General features: G+C 32.4%; 1 protein-coding gene across 1 annotated transcript in view; it reads left to right on the top strand.

Moving 5' to 3' along the window:
- The window catches only part of RIT2 (Ras like without CAAX 2), a 317797-nt gene that overhangs the window by 51019 nt on the left and 244246 nt on the right, over window positions 1-22532 (top strand). The window contains exon 2 of the mRNA XM_011361268.1: window positions 19552-19608. Coding sequence (XP_011359570.1) covers window positions 19552-19608 — 57 coding nt within the window. The remainder of the gene's footprint in view (window positions 1-19551; window positions 19609-22532) is intronic.

Genomic DNA, 22532 nt, shown 5'->3' on the forward strand with positions numbered 1-22532 from the left:
ATTAGATTTTACATTATATGACTCACCATGGGTATTATAATAGATACAAATATGTCTAGTTAATAAATCATTCCCATACATAGCTCTTTATTCTTTACATAATCCTAATTAAATTTCTTAGAGCATCCATATTTTTAATGATTTAGGTTCATATATTTTTCACATATATCAATGCTACTATATAACTTTTTAATTATATGTATAGAAAAAGTTAATGCAATAATTAAAGGTTGATGGGAGAAGGGAAAAAACATGATTGTTACTTATTAGCCAGTTTTTAATAGAAGGATAATGGCAGTGAAAAGAGAAAACCTTAAGATAAATTCATGAGCGAAGAGTGTCATTGTCCAGGAAGCTATTATGTGGCAATACTTGGCTTATAAATCCTTGATAGAGCCCTGGGTACCGTGTATGTTCTATGTCATGCAGGATCTCAGCAGTCTTGTGATAATCTCAGAAACCACACAGAAAGACAGCGAGTGGAAAACACAGGAAGCTAAGGGAAGCTCTAGCTTGGAAAAGTACAAATTTCATCTGGAAAAAGATGATTGAGGAGTATTCTAAACTATGGTAAAAATTTAAAAAATTGTACATTTCTTTAGGCATTTCTTATTTCCTATTTTGTGGGTTAATAACTTTCCTATTTGATGGATGCCTTCCACTATAAGCCCACAGGAACCTTAAATTGAACCTATCCTATATGGAAATACATTATCTTTTTCAACCTGTTCCCACTACTATGTTCTATTAGCAAAGGGCATCACCCCATCCACCCAGAAAAAATAACTCTCTTCCACATACATTTAATTGGTCTATAATTCATGCAAATTTTTTCCGTGATATTTACCAATTCTGTTCATTTCTCAAACCTCTGCTGCTGAAATCTTATGTCAAGCCTTCATTTTTTCTTACCTAGCTTTCCCACAGCAGTCTCCCTGCACACAGTATCTATTGCCACTCCATATCTATTGTTTCATTTCTGCCAGTGGATTTTGTTTTCTTTTTTTAAAAAAGAAATTATTAAATGTATTGGGGTGACATCAGTTAATAAAATTACATAGGTTTCAAGTGTACAATTCTATAATACATTATCTGTATATTGCATTGTGTGTTCACCATCTAAAGTCAAATCTTCTGTCACCATATATTTGACACCCTTTACCCATAGTGCTACCTCCCTCCAATCTTTTTCCCTCTGGTAATCACTAAATTGTTGTCAGTGTCTATAAATTTTTTTTGTGTTTTTTTTTTCCTATTTGTCTATTTGTTGCTTTTAGTTTCATATCCCACATATGAGTAAAATCATATGGTTCTTGACTTTTTCTGCCTGGCTTATTTCACTTAGCCCTATCTTAAGATCCATCCATGTTGACACAAATGGCAGTATTTTATCTTATGGCCAAGTAGTATTCCATTATATATATGTACCATATCTTTATCCAGTCATCTACTGTAGGGCACTTAGGTTGTTTCCATGTCTTGGCCACTGTGAATAATGCTGCAGTGAACATATGGATACATATTATCTTTTTGAATAAATGTTTTCAAATTTTTACCTTGGTCTTAGAGAGGATTTTATGAATTTGAACTCAAAGGCAAGAGAAGTAAAAGCAAAAATAAGTGAATGGGTCTATATCAAACTAAAAACTTCTGTACAGCAAAAGAAAGCATCAATGAAACAAAAATGCAATCAAATGAATGGGAGAAGATATTTGCAAACAACACCTATATTAATGGGTTAATATCCAAAATATATAAAGAATTCATCCAGCTCCAAAACAACAAGAAAAACAATCCAATTGAAAAATGGGCAGAGGACCTGAACAGACACTTCTTCTAAGAAAACATACAAATGACCAACTGATACATAAAAAGATGCTCAACTTCACTAGCTATAAGGAAGGTGCAAATCAAAACCACAATGAGGTACCACCTCACACCTGTTAGAATGGCTATTATCAACAAGAAAAGTAATAACAAGTATTGGAGATGTTGTTGAGAAAAAGGAACCCTCAAACACTGCTCCTGGGAATGTAAATTAGTATATCCACTATGGAAAACAGCATAGAGTTTCCTCAAAAAAATTAAGAATAGGGTTACTATATGACCCCATTCTGGATTTTGTTTTCAAAATGTCATTCTGAATATATCACTTCTCTCTAAAAACATTTTCATGATTATCTACTGCTTTTAGGAGAAAATTTAAAATGTTTAGCATGGCATAAGGGACCTTGGTAATAGGACATTGACTTCTTTCCCCATCCTTATCTGGCCCTTCCACGTCTGGTCTCCACCTATACTGAATTCTCAGAAATTCCTGAACTTAGTATGTTGCCTTTTGGGACTTCTGAGCATGCTGTTTCCTTTGCCTTGAAGTTTCCTATGGGTATTATTAACATATGCTTACTATTCAAGATTCAGGATTGCCCCACCTTCTCAAAGAAATAATCACTCACCTCCTCTCTTCTTTGCCTAAATAAGAATCTATGATTAATTATCATATAATTTAGTATGCATCACTCAACTGTAAGTTCCTTGAAGATATTTCAACTCTGTACCAAAACTTAAGAGTACCTAACTATAGTGCAATTTTTTGTTAAATAAAAGTACAGAAAATAAAAATGATATCTATTACAGCCCTCATGACTTAGTTAAGGAAATTAAACTAGAACTGTTATTGTAATTTGTCTGAATTAATTTAGAGCTAGCTTTAGCCATTGTGAGAACTCAAATATCTTGACACCATTGCTAAATAATCTGTTTATCAAACCCTGGCCAAATTCCAGGTGATTCCTTTCATGTCATTGTTTATAAAAAGGAAGTTCAGGCTGTTTTCGAGATTTCATATGCCAGGATTCGCTATCATCATGAATGTCTGTGATGGTTTGCCAGGTACCTCTTCATGATTCACTACATTTATTCCAGAGAGTTGGAGTGCTACAACTAGTAGTGCTACCATTTATATATTAAGGAGAGCAAATGACAGAAAACAACCCTAACCAAGTAAGTAGGGTGTGTATTTTAGAATCAAACCATTTTTTTTCAATTCCCTGCAGTATGTAGTTGCATAATTTTAGAAATCAGTATCTTGATTATATTATCTTTTCTACTAATTAATTCAACAACAAAAAAAGTTAATGAACAATTGGTATTCTCATGATAATAGGACTAGCAAACAAGATGTGCTCATGAACTCAAAATACCAGTTGATTGAAATATTATATTTCAATAGATGGAATAACATCATATGAATATATTTGAGTTGTGGTTTACAAAAGCATCATATTTTAGCTTATTTGACCCTGAGAATACAATGCAATATTGGAAAGGGAAATCATCTAAATCATTCCAAATAAAAGTTTTAAAAATCTTGATAATGTTCATTGACAGCTTAGAATTGCCTAGTCATTGAGTTCCTAATATGTATTGTTTCACTTACTTTCATAACAACCCAATAATAGGTATTATATTTAGCTCTACTTTATAAATGAGGCAACTGAGAAACAAAAATTATTTTCTAACTCTCCCAAAGTCACAACATACAAGTACAGAGTCGAGATACAAATACAGAAAATATCTTACTTCTCTCATACTTGTTCCCTTAACTATTTCACTAGATTGACAGTTGGGTATAATCATACAATCTAAACATCCATCTCTAAATTATTGGTTTCAAAATATTTAGTATGTATTATTTATATCAGTGTCAAGTCAGTCACCAGTCTTTACTGAATACCTACTACTCTTAGTGTCATGTTAGATAATGGATATTATCAATATGGAATCAGAGTCCCTTATTCCAGGTAGCTTTGAATCTAGCTTTATATGTAGTAAAGGTAACACTAAACAATATAATATAATAATTATATTAGAATTCAGGAAATCTCTCAATTGAATCATTCAAGTCCCAGCATAACACACTGTGGAGAGGTTAGTATGACTTCCCCTGTCTTTTGGTGATTCCAAAGGGACTTAAACATCCCTGAGTCAATCCACATCAGCAACTGCTTCATTGATCTCACTTGGCTTCAAGTTTTGCTCTTAGCTCCTGAGCTTGCTATTGTCTTTCTTTTAAATCGAATCTATTTGACATATAACATTGTGTAAATTTAAGTGTTGCTTTGATACATTTATATACAGTTGTCCTGAGTTTCCATGAGGGATTGGTTCCAGGACTCCCCCACATGGATACCAAAATCCTCAGATACTTAAATTCCTTACATAAAATGGCACAGTATTTGCATATAGTTTATGTACCTCCTCTGATATACTTTGAATCATCTCTAGATTACTTATAATACCTAATGCAATGTAAAGGCTATGGAAATGTACTGTTTAAGGAATAATGACAAGGAAAAAAAATGTCTGTACATGTTAAGTACAGACACAATCATAGTAGGCCTAACTATGTGGCACCGGTCAGCAACAACTTAACATTTTTAAAAAATATTTTCCATCCACAGTTGGTTGATGCAGATGCAGAAACCATGGATACATAGAGCCAACAGTATTGTAATATGATTGCCTCTGTAGCTATATTTATCACATTATATAATCATATGCAATATTGTTGTCTATATTCATTATACTGTGCATTGGATCATGATGGCTTATTTACTACTCCTTGTAAGTTTGTACTCTTAACATCACTCTTATCCACTAACCCCCTACCCTAGTAACCACCCTTATATTATTTGTTTTTAACAAGTGTGACTTTTTTTTTTTTTTTAAGATTCCACATATAAATGATATCATTTTCTCTGTCTACTTACCTCATTTAGCATAACCAGCCACCTTTCACCCCATGACGGGTCTAAACAGTAGAAACTCTCCCTTCCTCAAGATTTTGTATGTAATAATTTTAGTAAAGAGAAAAGACAACAGAGTGTAATTTCAACACAATGTGAGAACATACTTAAAAATTTGGCATCTGCCGTTAAATTGTCCAACACTTTCTAGCCATGCTCATTGCTGAGAATCTCCCTCTGGCATAAGCCTTCTTTCAGGACCCCTGGTTTTGTACTTTTGTCACAGCAATTTCTTCCTTTTTCTTCTCATTTCAGCTACTCTTCTCATTTGAAGATTCCTCACTCCCTCGTTTATAAATAAAGTAATTTTCTTTTAAGTTTATTTTCTCTTTGTTTCTGTAAGAATGTTAAAAAATGTTTCTAGGGAAAAAATTCAAAAACCGCAGTAAAGTATAACAAAAATTATTTTCGGTATTTTGGGAGTTTTCATGAATGTCAACAAATTTTTAATTTTAGCTATTTTGAGAGGAGAGTAGAAGGAGTGATTTGGTAGAAATATACTAAAACTTAATTTATTAAACAAAGCTTTTATTTTTAACTTTGTAATTTGATTCGTGTGCAGTTACAGCAGTGGTGAAGCAGAAAAAAGGTAGCATCAGGTTCTGGGAAGGAAGAAAGGTAGGACAGGGTGAAAGAATTGGGTATGGAAAGAGAGAGTGAGGGGAAAAGGAAAAGGTGAAAAGTATAAAATTAAATATGTAAGCATAGTAGCCATGAATATATGACATAGGAACATAGAGAAGAAAAGAGAGAAAATAAAAGGAAATGAGAAAAAAGGAAAACAGAGATCAGAAGTTATTTTTTGTTATCTTAACCAAGTGGGCTTTTATATTGTTTTATCTTTAATTATAGGCTGTTGAAATGTTATTAATTGATGTATGAATAATCATAGTTCTTTCAAGTAGGCTGAGGTTTTGCCCTAGATAAGTGGTACTCAAACATTTTGGTCTTGGGATCATTTTACACACATGAAAACAAAGAGCATTTAACTCTATAAGTTATTTGTATTGATATGTAACATATTATAAATTAAAACTGAAATTTTATAAAATCGAACTTGTTTATTAAAAGTTATTATAAACGTTAATTTTTTAAAAAATGTTATACAAGCAACATTTAAAACATCTATATTTTCCAAAAAAGGCAAAAAATTGAGAATGGCATTGTTTTACATATTTTAAAATATCCACAGATATCTAGCTTGAAAGACATTTGGAGTCTCTTGTCTGCTTCTGTGTTCAATATGCTGCAATAAGTTGTTTTGGTTGAGTATAGGAAAAAAAAATTCAGTTTCATAGAGGTATGAAATTGGAAAAAAGAGGACCTCATTAACCCTGTGAAAGGTTCTCACAAACCCTTGGGGGTTATTTGACCACATTTTGAGAGCCACTGCCTTAGACAGAATAAGCACGATTCAGTTCTGTCAACATTGACGGAAGAAACACTGTGTTGTCTGCCAGTACAGTGTGTTCTGTCTCCAAGTTGCCAACGCCTTGACCTATCCAGTATTTGGAGGCCAGTAAAGGGGGCACAGCTGTAGGCAGACCTCATCTCAAGGCTGTGTTGGGGAGGAAGCATGTTTGTCATGAGGGCTGGATCCGGTCAGTGGATTCGTTCATGTCGTCATAACAAATTTAATATAAAGAACCGACCAGTGATATTTGGAAATTTAATAATACAGTCACAATCTGCCCTAAACTGTGCATCTTGCTCAAATTTTATCTTGTGTCAGATAATTATATAGACCTAATCCTCACCCCCATGTCTTTTCTCATTTGAACAGATGTCATATCAGGTCCAACTCATTCTCTACTTTTGTAATTGTAAAATTGATTATTTGAACTAAAATTCAAGACTTTCACATTAAGTTGTTACCTTCCATCTTTCTGGTTTCGTTGCAGCATTCCAGCCTGTCAGGATTGCTCTAAATCTTGCTTATGATTCCCAGGCTATTACCCTTTGCCTTTAGATTTATGTCATTTCATACATGTTGTGAAAAGAAGCAGATAATTTAAAATATTACTTGAACCAAAATGTCTTAAAAAATGTAGTATTATAAAAATTATTATAATTATTAGTATTATTAATGTAAACAGAGATGATCTGAGGAGGGCCATGGAAATAGTGTGCCTTTGATCAGGGCTTGTCTTATCTCTGCTTTTCAGAGCTTTTCTCCTTGGCTGAAGCATCTATTGTATCATGAAGGACTATAAAATTTGATAGAAGCTAATGATGTTTTTTGTGGGTTTTTTTTGTTTGTTTTATTACATTTATTGGGGTGATATTGGTTAATAAAATTATATAGGTTTCAAGTGTACAAAACTCAGGAAGTTTAATGAACTTAGAAATAAAATCAATGAACAAAAGGAATATTTTACTAAAGAGATTGGTAAAGTATTGTACAAAGAGTATTATGAAATTCTTAGAAATAAGATAAAGATTAATCAAGTGAAGGAAAATGCTTAAGAAATATGCAAATATTATAGTAACACTTCATTCACAAGTACTTTATGCTTTGAAAATCTTCTGAACCTATAAAAGAAAAAATCCTTCAGCACCAAGATGTATGTTGTCTGTTAGTTACTAATATAATAAAATGTCAGGAAATGCTTTCACTGCTAGATCAGGGTGTCAAAACAGAGTAAATTCTTATGGCAAATAGTAAGAATATAAATTCTGATATAGACTAAATATTAATGTCTATAGTAACTCCCATGACAAATCTGAGCGCTTTGGGGCTCTTTCTGGTTACCATGACCCATTCACATGAATGAGACTACAACAGTTGTCTCCATTAATTATTATATTCTAAGAGTAGAACAGAAGAGAAGGATATATTTACCTATGTTAGTACATGTATGCAGGGCCTCAACAGTATTTCATTTACCTAAAGAGATGGGGTTTATCCTAAATGATAAAATACTTGAGAAATGATTGGTGAAAATGTCTATTTTTCTTCTTTGTTTCATTAAGTACAAAATAAACTGTCAGCATAGAGCAAATAAGTAATGACTGGTAATACTGAGTTTTAATATCCATCATTTCTTTTTGTGTCCCATCAATCATCCTTGAAAATCACTCAGTGAAGATGAATAGAATTTTTAATGTCCTGGAAAGCACCATTTCTTTCTGTTAGCAGAGGGTTTATGGGGGAAGGAGGAGAAAAGGAAGTGAAGGAGAAAGAGCATTATGGGGGAAGGGAAATCCATCAGCAAAACAGAGAACTTCCAGGGTCGTCTCTCCTATCTAACTTCCTAGTTTAACATTGTTCCCCCAAACAGTGCCATTTCCTAATCTGCCTCTGAACTCCCAAATGTCAACCCCTTCCCCATCCTATACCCTCATGATGTTTCTCTTCTAAGAAAATAATAATCTGTGGAGAGAGCCAACTCTTGGAGGCATAGGTTTGACATTTGCCTGGGTTACTGAGCTTCATGTATCCTGATATAAATACGTTGAATTATGCTTTTTAATTTAGAAGGCACCAAACCACCATTGTTGGATTCTTCTTTCTAAATGTCAATTTTATAGAAATTTAGAATCTGTAGTATCCATAGAGAAAACAAAGGAGTCCTCCATTCATGTTAGAAACGTATTAGTTAGAGTGGAGATTAGAGTGGAGATTAAGTAGAGATTAAGCATTAGAGTGGAGATTAAGATTTTTCTAACCTAATTTCTGATTCAGTATTCTTTTTAGTCTACCCTAAAGTTCAACCTCTTTAGTACCAAAAGCTTCAAAGAGAATTAAGGAGGGGTCTCTGGCTGTCTTTGCCAAACTCCATGAAGATCCAGTTCTACCACTGTTTTTAGTACTGTCCTATTATCTTGAGTTTAAAAGGATTTTATCATTCTTATTTGGGGGTATTCCAGGTTGGCAGCCACCTCATCTGACTTGAGTCTCTCGGCAGGGTGAGGTACCCTCTTTGGGAAATAGTCCATACTATGGCTTCTCATGAGGCTGGTTTTATGTTGTTGTTATTGTTTTTTTTTCAATTATAATTGACATGCAATAGTATATTAGTTTCAAGTGTACAGCATAGTGGTTAAACATTTATATAACTTAGGAAGTGATCCCCTGATAAATCTAGCACCAATGTGACACAATACATATTTATTACAATATTATTGACTATATTCCCTATGCTGTACTTTACATCCCTATGACTATTTTGTAACTGCCAATTTGTACTTCTGAATCCCTTCACCTTTCCATGAGACTGTTTCTGACCCTTAACTCAATATATCTTAGAAAATGTTTGTAAATGTGAGTGCTGGTAGAAAAAGAACTATCGACAAAAAATAAAAGAACTAAGAACTATTCACCTGAGTTTAACTGTAAGTCGAAAGATAATTTAAGATTTATTCATTTATTTGTACATTCAAAAAACAAACATTTCTCACATATCTATGCTATTATTCAGCAAGCATCAATGGTCCACTCCTGAGAGAGTACAAATTTTCAGTTAAGAGAGAGGAATTACTAAGAAGCAATTAGCACAACGGAAAGTGTCTGGCTGCGGAGTACTATGACCCCTACCAATTTGTTTCCTTGATAGATCTATAACCCAGATCAAGTTAATGCATGGATTTAAAAATTTTTTTTGTTAAGTTGCTCCTTAAAGGAATTTCGAAATGTTAGGTACCCAACTTATATATGTTAAAATTGATATCTAAAAATTTCATCCTAAATTTAAATTCTTTTAAAGGATAGAATTCAAAGCTTATTTTAGATAATGATGTTGTAAATAAAAATGTTATATTTCCTTATAAATATATTAATTGGGATATAAAAGACAGTTATCTAATACTACTTGTGAAATAAGTCAGACAAAGATAAATACCATATAATTTCACTTATATGCAGAATCTAAGGAACAAAAATAACAAACTAATCAAAAACAGACTCACAAATATAGTGGACAATTTGGTGATGGACAGAGGGGAAGGGGGTGGAGGCTGGGAGAATAGGGTGAAGAGTTAAAGAAGTACAAATTAGTAGTTGATAGACGGTAATGGGGATGGGCAGCACGGCATAGGAAATGTGGTTAGCATTAATACGTTGGCTAGGTGGAGGGCCAGGGGAGGGAGGGAGCAATTGTGGGGCTTGTTTTATGAACTATATAGATGTCTAACCAAGGTACTGTGTACTTGAAACTAATTAAAATAAATTAATTAATTTAAAAAAAGAAAATAAATACAAATACAAAATGAAAATAAAACCTATATAAACAAGTTCTTTAAAAGTGGAAAATGGGGAAAATTTGTTACTATTCTTCCTGGAAATTGTATATTCATTAAGCTTTTTTCCAAGGAAGTTCATCCTAATGTAACATTTTTTTATATTTTAATAATGATCCTATAATAATTTTATTTTTTCATAGTAATTGTTACCTTCTAACCTACTCTTAAATATATGCAAATATATGTCCATTTTTATTTTTTGTTTCTCTCTCAATTCCCAACATCTTCTAGAATGTAAGCCCCTAAAGGGCAGAGGTCCATTTTGTTCACTGGTGTGTCCCAAGCACCTAATAAATATTTTTGAATAGGTAAATGAATGAATAAATGGATGAATGAATGAATACTAGGAAAGGGGAATAGGGAATCCTAGTGAAGAGAAATGAGTTTCAATTTAAATGCAGTAGTAAAAAATAATAACAATAATAATAAAAACATTTCCCAAAGGAGGTCACATGTGAGTAATATAGAGATAACAGAACCAAATCTTAAATGGGTGAAGGACTAGCGATGATGATGATGAGGACAATGAGATGAAGAAAGAGGCATTATAGAATGCTAAATATGGATGTGGCTTTAAGATGTCTGTCCTTACTCCTCTTATTTTTCAGACAAAAAAAAAAACTGACACAGAAAGTTTAAGTAATTTTTTCAGGGTACCACAACAAGAAAGCAATAGGAATAAATCAAAGTGACTGGACATCCATTTTATCTGTTCTACTCCACTGACAGGCCTTCAAGTCCCAAAGGGAAGGCAATTACTTGACAACCACTATCTCTGTGTAATTAGATGATATCATTCTCCAGCATGTTTCAGTTTAGTACTTTCCATAAATATCAAATTCATTTTCTTTTTTGCAGGGAGCGGGTGTTAGGGAGAGTAACAATGAAGTGGTGTGATTTTATGCAGTATTTTAATCTTTTAAAAATTTTGTATAAAATGCCTTTTCTTTCCATAACTTTTTTCTTAATAACCAACAGTCTCTGCCTTTGGGCAAATACCACTGACATTCCAAGGAGGGTGATAGATAATATTGTCAGATTTTTCATATAGGTAAATTTGATGATTTAATACTAAATTATGCAAAACAAGAAGCAGTTGGTTTAAATTAAACTTTAAAATGAAATAGTAAATTATCAGAATATCCGAATAATAAAATGGAAATTTAAATAAAAAACATAGATGAAAAAGAAGAGTCCAATCAAAATGGGTTTGCCTTAAAAAAATGATTGTATTTAATCTCTGAATACTACTTTTGTATGAACATTGAAGATGCAATTGCCCATTATTTACTGTATGCATTTAATGAATATTTTATAAGGTCTGGGAAAGCACTACATTTACATAACATATATTAATGATGTGGCCACTAATAAAGAAAAAGGGTCTTTGATATAAAATCCATCTGGTACTTCCTGATGTTATCTGCAGCTTAATGTTAAGTAAATGTCCATTTCTGTAGGGAGATAAAAAAGTATTTTTGTTTGCTAACAAGGGTCATCCACTAACTGTAATACTTTAAGAAATCAAAAAGACAATCAAATCATCCCTAATTACTTTTGTTAAGATTATAGTGAATAACTCTACTTTTCTGATCTTTAAATGTCTTTCCTACGTGTAGGCACTAAGCACTGTCTCTGTATCCATAAAGCCAGCGTAAGCAAGTAGACATAAGGAGAAGCATTTATGTGCACGAAGTGTGACAAACCTCCTATAGCTATTTCTTATCTCAGATTTTTTATGATGGCCACAGGGTTCACCTGGAAAACACACACACACACACACATAAACACTTAGCCCATCATTTCAGACATATTCTCAGATAGATAATAAATTTTTAAATCTATAAAATTATACATGTATTTTCACCATGTAGGTTGCTATAACCTAAAAAATTTAAACAAATGTTATCTCTTTTACTTATTTTTGAGGTACTCAGCAGAAATTAAAAGATGCTTTATTTAAAAAGTCTAGATACCTCCTTCAAGGTAATTAGTAAGGAAAAGAATAACATTAAAATCCAATTTAGTTTTCCAGAGAATGATTTTGGAGGTGGGAGAGTGATATTTTATTTTCCTTCATTTGACATTTTCATATTTCCTCTGACTGTCCTTTTCCCCCATATGCTAGAAATTACTGTGTGTTCACCAAGACCCGTTCTATAAGGAAGACTATAATACTCTAAAAAATTAATTCAAAGAAGAATTAAATAAATGGAGAGATGTTCCATGTTTATGAATAAGAATACTCAATATTGTCAAGATGTCAGTTACTCCCAAATTAATCTATACGTTCAGTGCAATTCCAATCTAAACCACAGCAAGTTATATGGGTATCAACAAACTGATATAAAGTTTATATGGAGAGGCAAATGACCCATAGGTGTCAACACAATATTGAAGGAGAAGAACAAAGTTGGAGGACTGATGCTACATGACTTTAAGGCTTACAATAAAGCTACAATAATCAAGATAGTGTAATATTGGTGAAATAACAGACAAACATATCAATGAAACAGAATAGAGAGCCCAGAAATAAAGTGTCACAAATATACTCAACTGATCTCTGGCAAAGGAGTAATGGCAATACAAAAGAGCAAAGATACTACTTTAACAAATAGTGCTGGAACAACTGCATATTCACATAAAAAAATGAATCTTGAGACAGACCTTATACAGGTAAAAAAAAAAATGAATTCAAAATGTATAATAGGCCTAAATGTAAAATTCAAACCTATAAAACTCGTAGAAGATAACACCGAGACAACCTAGAGAAACTTGGGTATAGCAATGCTTTTTTAGATAAAATACCAAAGGCACAATTCATGAATTAAAATAATAAGCTGTACTTTATTAAAATTAAAAAACTTCTGCTCTGCCAAAGACAATATAAAGAGAATTAGAAGACAAGGCACAAATTAGGAGAAACTATTTACAAAAGACACATCTGATAAAAGACTGTTATCCAAAATATACAAAGATTGCATAAAACTCAACAATAAGAAAACAAACAACGTGATTAAAAACTGGGCCAAAGATCTTAACAGATCCCTTACCAAAGAAAATATACAAGTGGCAAATAAGCATGTAGAATGATTCCCTACACCATTTGTCACCAGGGAAATGCAAATTAAAACAAGACACCATTATACACCTATTAGAATGACCAAAATCCAGAATGCTGACACCACCAAATTCTGACAAGGATGTGGAGCTTAAAATTCAAATGAATGAAGTTTTGCTGGTGGGAATGCAAAGTGGTGCAGCCACTCTGGAAGATAGTTTGGTGATTTCTTACAGAAAGAAACGTCTCTGATATAAACATATCCAGCAATCATACTCTTTGGTATCTACCCAAAGGAGTTGAAAACATATCCACACAAAAACCTGCACATAGAAGTTTATAGCGGCTTTGTTCATAATTGCCAAAACTTGCAAGCAACAAAGATGTCCTGCAGTAGATTGATGGATAATTAACCTGTAGTACATCCAGACAATGGAATATTATTCAAAGCTAAAATAATAGTAATAATAATAAAGCTATTAAGCCATGAAAAGACATGGAGAAATGTAAGAGTAGGTAGAGGTGAATGAACTTAACTTGTCCATTAAAAGAAAATAGTTTTCAAGCTCTTAAACAAAATTCAACACTATGTAATAGACAATAGACTCACCTAAAATACAATGATCTAAAATGGTAAAAGCAAAAGCATAAGAAAAGATAAACCAAACAAATAAAAACAAAAATAAAGCAGCAATAACCATCTTGATATCAGTCAAAAAATAATAATAATAATTAGATGAAGAAAGACACTTTTAAATAATAAAAGTCATAAACCACAATGAAAATAATAGTGTTAAAAATATTTATGCACCAAATAACACAGCCATTTTTATAACTGATGAGTTTAAACACCATTCTCAAAACAAGACTGAGAACAGACAAAAGATCAGGATATGAAAGAGTAAAAATACAATCAATAAAGTAAATCTTATCAACACATGTATCAAGTATCACCTTCTTATCAATATACTTTATTTTACCAAACACATTAATTCTATATTAAAACACCAAAAATATCAGTAAATTACATAAAGTGAAGATATTAGAAATAATGCTCTCTGATCACAAGGCAATAAAACTGAAATTAATAATAAAATAAGAAAAGGTCTCTACCAAACCTCTAAAGACCATGTAGTTCCAACGCTATATAAATTATTTCAGAGCATAGAAAATAAATGAAAAATTTCCTAAATTATTTTATAATGAAAGAACAGGATTGATACTTGATACCTAATCTTGATGGAGATGACATAAAAGAGAAAACTGCACACACATATTGCTTATGGATAATAATCTGATTTTGAAAATTTTTAAAAATTATTAGCAGATTCTAATACCTTATTAAAAAATAAGACATCATGACAAACAGATTTCAATCCTAGAATGTGAGTTTGGTTTGAAATGAGGATGTCTATTAATATTTCATCATATTAATGGTTCTCAGGAGAAGAATCACATGATTATCTCCATTATACTGAAAAAGCTTTTGAATAATACAACTCCTATTTCTTATTGAAGGTTTCAGAAAAGCAAAAATGTTTGACTACTTCCATAATATCATGAATTATGTCAATATATCACAATACTAATGCTAGTACCTTACTGTGAAAAATAAAATTTATCCCCACTAAGGTCAAGAAGAAAACCAAAGATGATAATTACCTGCTCTATTTAATATTATCTTGAATGAATTAATCAATGAATACATGCAAGATAAATTATAAAAATAAAAATTGGAAACTATTTCTATTTGTAAGTGATGTGATAGAAACTCCTAGATACCATGATAAAATAACTCAAATAATAAAATACTTTAGCAAGGTAAAAGAGTTTAAGATTAACATGAAAATCAACAGCTTTCATAAAAACAAATGGTAATTACCCTAATGGTTCATTTTGATAGAAAGATTCAGTGGTCAAAAACTGGTGTTTGCCAGATTCATATACACAATTCTATTTTGACTAAGGGCTCTAAGATACTTCATGAGATCCAATAAATTCTTGTGCTTGCCTCCCATCATCCCATTCCTTACTCAGCATTCTTTTTCCTAGCTAATATCCACAAACTCCTTCTGAGTTCAGTTTTATAGTCTCAGACAAGAACTGCTAAATGTACGTTGGCAATGATTTTGACTCTGAGTGACTCTGAATGTAATAAATCCATTCTTATAGCAATCAGAGGTTCAGTACTTTGCAGAACATTTCTTAGCTATCTCAACTACATACATACATACAGACTCTTCCATTATTGAAAGACTACAACTTCTGATAAACCCTGAAAAAAATGCTCTGAAACTGCTGACTTAGCAGATTTTCTAAAGTGTATGTAAAAGTTATCCTGGCCTCAATGTGAGATGGCTCCTGTTCAAAATTTTCCAAGATCACTCTTGTTATCTTTTACAGAACAGCAAACCCACAGCCAGGGTAAGCTCTAGGATAAAATATGTAAAATTTATTTCTAATACTATCTTGCCCTGCTTTCCTACATCTTTCCTGAATATACTGAATACAGATTCGTCAGGTTTGCTAGGTGGTTTTGTCAACTCAATCCATTGAGCTTGTTCACATTCAAGTATTAGGAACGTTGTGTGCCTCTTTTCAAAGGAATCTTTTCTTTAAAAAAAATGTACATAATAAGAAATAAATATCTGAAGTGAATATTATGGATTTCTCATTTTATGTACATATGTAAATGTACTTTGGGGAAGGAGACATAGATCTTCAATTTCATTAGAGCCTTAAAAACCAATGTATTAAGATATTAGTCAATGCAAATAAAATCTCTGAAAAGAGAGAAGGAACTGTGATTGATTTTCTCACAAAATGGCTTTTTGGCAAAGGAAAATAGGATCCCAAAATTTTGAGGAGGTAAACCTGTACATTGTAAAATGAATAAAATTTAGTCCCAGTATAATCGATAAGTATTTAGTAGATTGCTTATCTTCAACATTGAACTTGATAGGTATTCAGGAGAAATTCTTCAAAAATTGTTTTACATATTATCTCTGCACAGGTAAATGGCTTTAAGATGTCCTATCAGGCATTCACCTTGTAAAACACAAAATAAACTTTTACAAATCGATCTTTCTAAAATTATCTTTTGAAGTTCTGGGGCAAAGCTCAGCTAGCCCTCTCTCCCTTGGTTCTGTCTCAGTGGTAGATCAGATTATTTAAGAATTCAAAAGCTTTTTCAATTCTACAATAACCAGCAGGTTTTCATTAAAGCACAAACTCCATCATCTAAATATATGCTAGGTGTTCTTATAAGTAAATGTTCTTATAAGTAAATGTCAAGGTAAATCCTTGACTGATTTATTTATTTCTAATACTGATTCTGTGATTTTGAAGTTTAATATCAAATACATCTATTAGTTCTTAAAATGCTTATATGTTTTTCCTTAAATTTATTCCAAACTTTATGTGCCTTCAAAATGCCTACCTAGATTTATAGTAATTAACCTAGCTCATAATTATACACAATGTTTTCTAACACTTCTTGGTAACTTCCATGACTGGCACCTGAAAGACGAAGAATTTAAATGTGTTGATTGAATGGTGTGACATTTGTACAGATAGATGGATCATTATTAGCATTGTAAAAGAAAACCAGAGACAGACAGTAATTAAAGCAATAAATATAGATTTTATTAAAAAACTATTGCAATAGAGGAAAGAGACCTCATTTTAGAATTGGTCTCAATTCCAAATACAGTAGGGACAAGTGGGGATTCATAGCCCTGGAGAAGGGTAGTGGTCAGGAGATGGAAAATTACTAAGAGGAAACGACAGGAGTAGGAAGGATTCTGGTTAGACCGAGTTAATAGGACATTTCCTGAAGGTAAGCCAAAGAGGTCACCTAGGGGGTGATGGGAAATGAGGAATTTGATTATATATCACTAGTGATCAGATATTTAGTGTGAAGAATTCATTCTAAACTGACAAGAGTATTCTTCCTAAAACTGAGTGAAAGAGAGATGAACACGGAAGTTAAAAGTCAAGACCTAGTTTATAGGGGGGTTCAGAGGAGCCAAAGTTTGGTCAATAAGAGTCTTTGTTAGTATGATATCAAAATGAAGAAGGTGAAGGCCATTCTAAGCTATAGCATAAAGGCGTGCTCATGGATGGAAAGTACTTCAATAAGTCTGAGAACACAAGGTAGCTGTCTGGATAGTGGTAAAAGTTGAGACTGAACAGATATGATGGGCATATGAAGGACCACATATGCTAGCATGACATAACAAATATGGTCTTTATCCTTATAGTTACTGACATATGAATGACATAGTTCCCTTTTAAATGATGATTCTGGTACCATTGTGAAAGTTCTAATGGAAGGAAAAGGAAATAGCTACAGGATATCAGTTTTGAGCCTATTGCAATAGAGATTTTCAAAAGAAATATGACTGAACTAGAATAACCTCAGAAATAATTGAGACACATTTGAACAATATTTTGGAGGCAACAATAAAAATTCATAGTGACTGGATGGAGGATATGAGAGGGGATGTGTCCAAAGACATCTTTAAGATTTTACCCTAAATAATTGACTATCATAAGATGGATAGTGAGGCTCTTAATCACATTAGTGAATAGGTGTAAATCTCCTTGTTCTGAGTGGGGTAGAGTGGAAATATCTTTATTTTACTTTTCGAATTAATGAGTCTGAGCGTCTTTGGAATTTAGTTGATTGACTAGTCAAGCCAATTGTTCATTAGGAGGCCGGGCATCTGACTTCTATGAGAGTAAACTAGCCAGGGACTGAGAGATAGAGGAGACTGCTATTTTAAAATGCAAGACAAACATTTTCCTAATTTTCCTTGATATCCACTTAATAAACATGTTGTTTTCAGTTTGTTTACCTGAAATATTCTAAATCCTAAGGCTGTCTGTAAGGAATATTGGTTTGCATTTCAAAAACTTGCCCTACACAACCCAAATGAGCAATACTTTCATATGGAGTCTTCTTTGTCAGTGCAAAGACAGGAGGTAAACAGTGTTAAAGTGTAAACAGAAATTCTATTTTACTGAATCAAGGTCCATTTCTTTGTATTTCTCAACAGGGATAGATTAGTGCCTTGTTCAGTTTTGCTGAATTTAACTGTCTTCCTTGCTCTGAACATTTGCTGAAGCACGTATACACTGTTAGTAGGAACCAAAGCCAAACAGTAAAGTGGTAACAACAGATTTTATTCAGTAATTATTGCAATGGTGGAAAAGAGAACTCATTGTAAAATTGTACTCAATTCCAAATACAAGGAAAAGTGGGGATTTAGAGTCAAGGAGTGGGGGTGGGCATTGGTGGATAGGAAATTTTTAAGAAAAAACATCAAGACTGAGGGGATTCTTGCTAAACGGATTTATAATGATTCTTGTTGAAGATTGGCCATGGTGATCAGATATCAAGAGTTAACCCAATAAATTTAATTAAAATTTTTAAAAACAGGGTGATCAGATATCAAAGGTGAGAGAATCTCACTAAACTGACTTAGCAGGATTCTTGCTACAACTGGCATGGCAAGGACAGGGGCCAAGGTCAAGGCCTAGGTGAGAAGACTGAGAGGAGCTTCTTTCAAGTTTGGTCAAGGAGAGAGTCTGTCTCTCTCACACACACACACACAAACACACACACACACACACACACACACACACACACACACAGAAAAAAAGACAGAGAACTATTATATACGATTTTTTTTTTTTTTAGTTTTTTTCCTTTACTTCAGAATTCCCTTGTCTCCCAATAATGAAAATTTATATGGGGAAACTCTACTAGAGAAACCTTGCAAATGTATTACAAAGGTATAGATATAGAAGAATGTGGAGAATTTAGAGGAGATACCAAAAAAAGTAATGAAAATTAATAAAGGGTTCTAAAAATATGGATTAGACAAAATAAAAGTGACTTACATAATTTTAAATGTGGAAAGCTAAGGATAAAATTTCATATAAGCATGTACCTTTTTAACTATTAGAGACTTCAGGGATTATCTTTTTATTTTAAACATGAGGAAGTTAAGTCCCAGGTCTTTTACTAAAGTTAAGTCTCAGGACTTTTACTAAAGGACTTTTCGTAAAAAGATCTTTCTAACCAATACCAACTATTTAACCAGAGAAAGCCAAGAAGGATCCTACAGGTAGTTTACATTCTCATTATGTCAAGAGCCTTCTCATTTTTACTCCGATGTAATTTTTATTTAAATGCACTTGAAATTTTGATATATATATTCCAGAGAAATATCTAGCATTATTTTTCACTCTAGATACATTTTTCCTTCTAGAACTTTCTCTTATTATCATCATTTTGTGGTTCATGCAGTATAATTACACTCACAGAAATAAGTCACTCACTATAACCTATTAAAAGACTAATGAAGTACACTGGTGAATAACTGATTGATTAATGAATGGATATTTATTAAATTGAATTTATTTTTTTTTCAGCAATGACAATGCAGTTTATTAGTCATCAGTTCCCTGATTATCATGACCCCACTATTGGTAAGTAAAAGCCTCTTTTCTCCTTAGCCCAAACAAAGACACTATAAATAAGTGGCTTACAAATATTGTTGATGTCTTTGAAGAATAAGAAATATATTTTATACGATGATACAGTACACACACACGTGAATATATAATATGTAAACTACCACAATATAAGCTTCAAGAAACAATATTTGTCCTTACATTGCCATGCACTCTACTTTCTGTTCTATTTTATTTCTTCCTGATAAATGATAATTGGAATACATTAAGTTCATTTCAGGATCCATTATTGGATATCTACTACATTTGAAAAACTGCTCTGGATAATATAACTGATGTAGTTTTTATTGGCCATTTGCTCAATTTATCAGTGTTTTGATCTTGTATTGCGAAATTAGATAACCATGTTAACAGCGCATTTGGAAAAGAATCTAGGTATAATTTTGTTCACCATCCTCATTTTGCAGATGAGGAAACTGAGACCCAAAGAGTCAAAATATTGTTAAGGTAAAAAATTCCAGCCATGTTTCATTTTTCCTATCCAATTTTCTTTCTATCACATCAAGTGCAAGCATATTGAATTAGGAACATGTTTTCTTCCTCAATCAAAACAGAAAAACGTATTTAACACAGCTTTATTCTTTCAAAGAGCGACTTTAAGGAATCAGTTGAAAATTTCCAAGCAGCATCTGTCATAGTATTCTCTGTTTCAAAGCACACTGAATATACATCGAGTATTATTTCATGGTAGCAAAAAAATCATATAGCTTCTGGACCCCTCGAAGCTGCCTGATTGCCTAGACCGTGAGTTGTTTTGACTATACTTTATCTCTTACCCTTTTTATTCTCTCTGTCTGAAAAATCTTCTACCCTCACCTGCTATGGTTGTGATCCTCACCTAGCAGTTTTAATTCAAGGTCCCAATGTGTACATAAAATGTTATACGTAATTATCTTGTATCTCTTCCAGCAAATCCTCCAGGACATTTGCTTGAGTACTACTGGTGAAACAAATAAAATGTACCAAATGTATTCATATTTAAATGTCCCATAATTCAGCAAGGTCTTCTCCATCAGTTGAATTGAATTAGTAAGATTTTAAGTGCAGGCAATATGTATGTTGTTAATCAGAAAGCACTTCCTTAAGGAGTCGAGTTTTGCTTCTGGAGAGAAAATAATCACTCTATAAAGTTTTAGAAGCGATTGGCTGCAACTATATTTAATAATTCTCCAAATCCATTTTCTAAATATCTTGATTCTGGAATGCTGGTAACTTTGCATAACCTACTATGAGTAACAGAAGAGGAGAAATCTCTGGGCAAAAGCTCTGAATCTTATCTTGCTGGAAAATTTGACTGTATAATATACCATTTATGAAATCACAAATCACTCCGTTCATTATTTTCCATCATTGTATAAGCTTCATATGTACTGGTGTTTCAAAAATCTACCTTTTGCTTACCAGCCTCTCAAGTCTGATACCTTGAATAGGGCAATATATGTGAATAAATCATAAATGGCTCCTTCAGGAAAAATAAAGGAGAAGAATATCATGATGGCTCCTTTAGATATCCATGAGGCACATCTATCATATGAGTTTAAGCTAACTGGACATTCCATACTCACAAAGAGCTGAAATCATACCTTTACACAGCTATAAATAGCTTTAGAAGTTTGGAAATGGAGACACAGAGCACTTGATTACTTACAATTTGATTTTCCCATCATTTCATTTCTTAGCAACTCTAATGGGAATATTGGTTAACAATTTTCCATGAGTAACCTGCTCCAGGAAGGTGAAAGTTCCAAATAATTTACTTTTCACCTGTTCAAGCTACATAACTATAACTCAGTCTGGCTCACTTAATGACCCCTCAAGAGGAAATTCATATTAGTACATTTTGAAAATCATACAAATTAGAGAAGAATACACCTATCAAGTATACTTACTTCACAATTTATATAGAAAATTAATATTTTTCAATCTCTGTTTGAATGAGTTTGTCATCGTACTGACAGGTTTTTGGATAGTTTCCCTCTGAAATCTTTGAGAGATTTGTATGGTTTTATTTTCTCCCTTATATCCAGCATAGAGTTATTTTTCTTTCAAATCTACATCAATTCTGAAAATTTAGGTTCCTTTTAGCCTTGACAAGAATTAGGGATATTATCTGATATCATCGTTCTTCCCAAAGAAGTAATTGTTCTCTTTATGAACTGACAACAGTTTCAAAGTCAGTAACCAATGGGTCTAGCTTTTGCAAATCCACAGAAGCTACCTATGAAAGAGATATTAAAAGGTATTGAGTCTATTCTCCCATGTGAGAAAATCTCACTCAAAAATTAAATTAATTTCCTTAGAAAGATACGAAACACGAATAAATTTAAATTGTAATTTAATCTCTAAAATGGAATATCTTTAAGCATTCGACATTGTGTTAAGTACAGTTTAATTTTTCTATAGTAAAATAATTATAGGAATAATAAGAAAAAAAAAAACCACTTGACCAAAACCTGACATCCAAACTTTCGTATTAATAAACACGTCATTTTTAATTAATAATAAATCATTAGAGGTTAGCATTATAGGCACTTCAGTCAGCAAAAAAAAAAAAAAAAAAAAATTTAAAAGCCTAATATCTGCAAAGGAATTCGTTTATCCTCTGGAAATAAAAGATTAAGCTAACACAGTTCCAGCCTTTGAGGGATTTTCAATTCAGGAAGAGGAATTAAGACAAATATACAAATATTTATAATATCTTTGAAGCAAGTTACTACTGTAAGAAAGAAGGAAAATGCTAAGAGGTTTTAAAAGAATGGAAAGGCAGTTCAGTAACCCTCTCTTAAGTTGTGTTTACTGTAATTTAAGATCACAGCTTCTGCATGTTTTAAAAGCCAAGAAACTCCTGCCACCCTTTCTAGAATTCAAGATTCTTTGAG

The sequence above is a fragment of the Pteropus vampyrus genome, unplaced genomic scaffold (assembly GCF_000151845.1).
Source record: "Pteropus vampyrus isolate Shadow unplaced genomic scaffold, Pvam_2.0 Scaffold3, whole genome shotgun sequence".
Taxonomy (NCBI): Eukaryota; Metazoa; Chordata; class Mammalia; order Chiroptera; family Pteropodidae; genus Pteropus; species Pteropus vampyrus.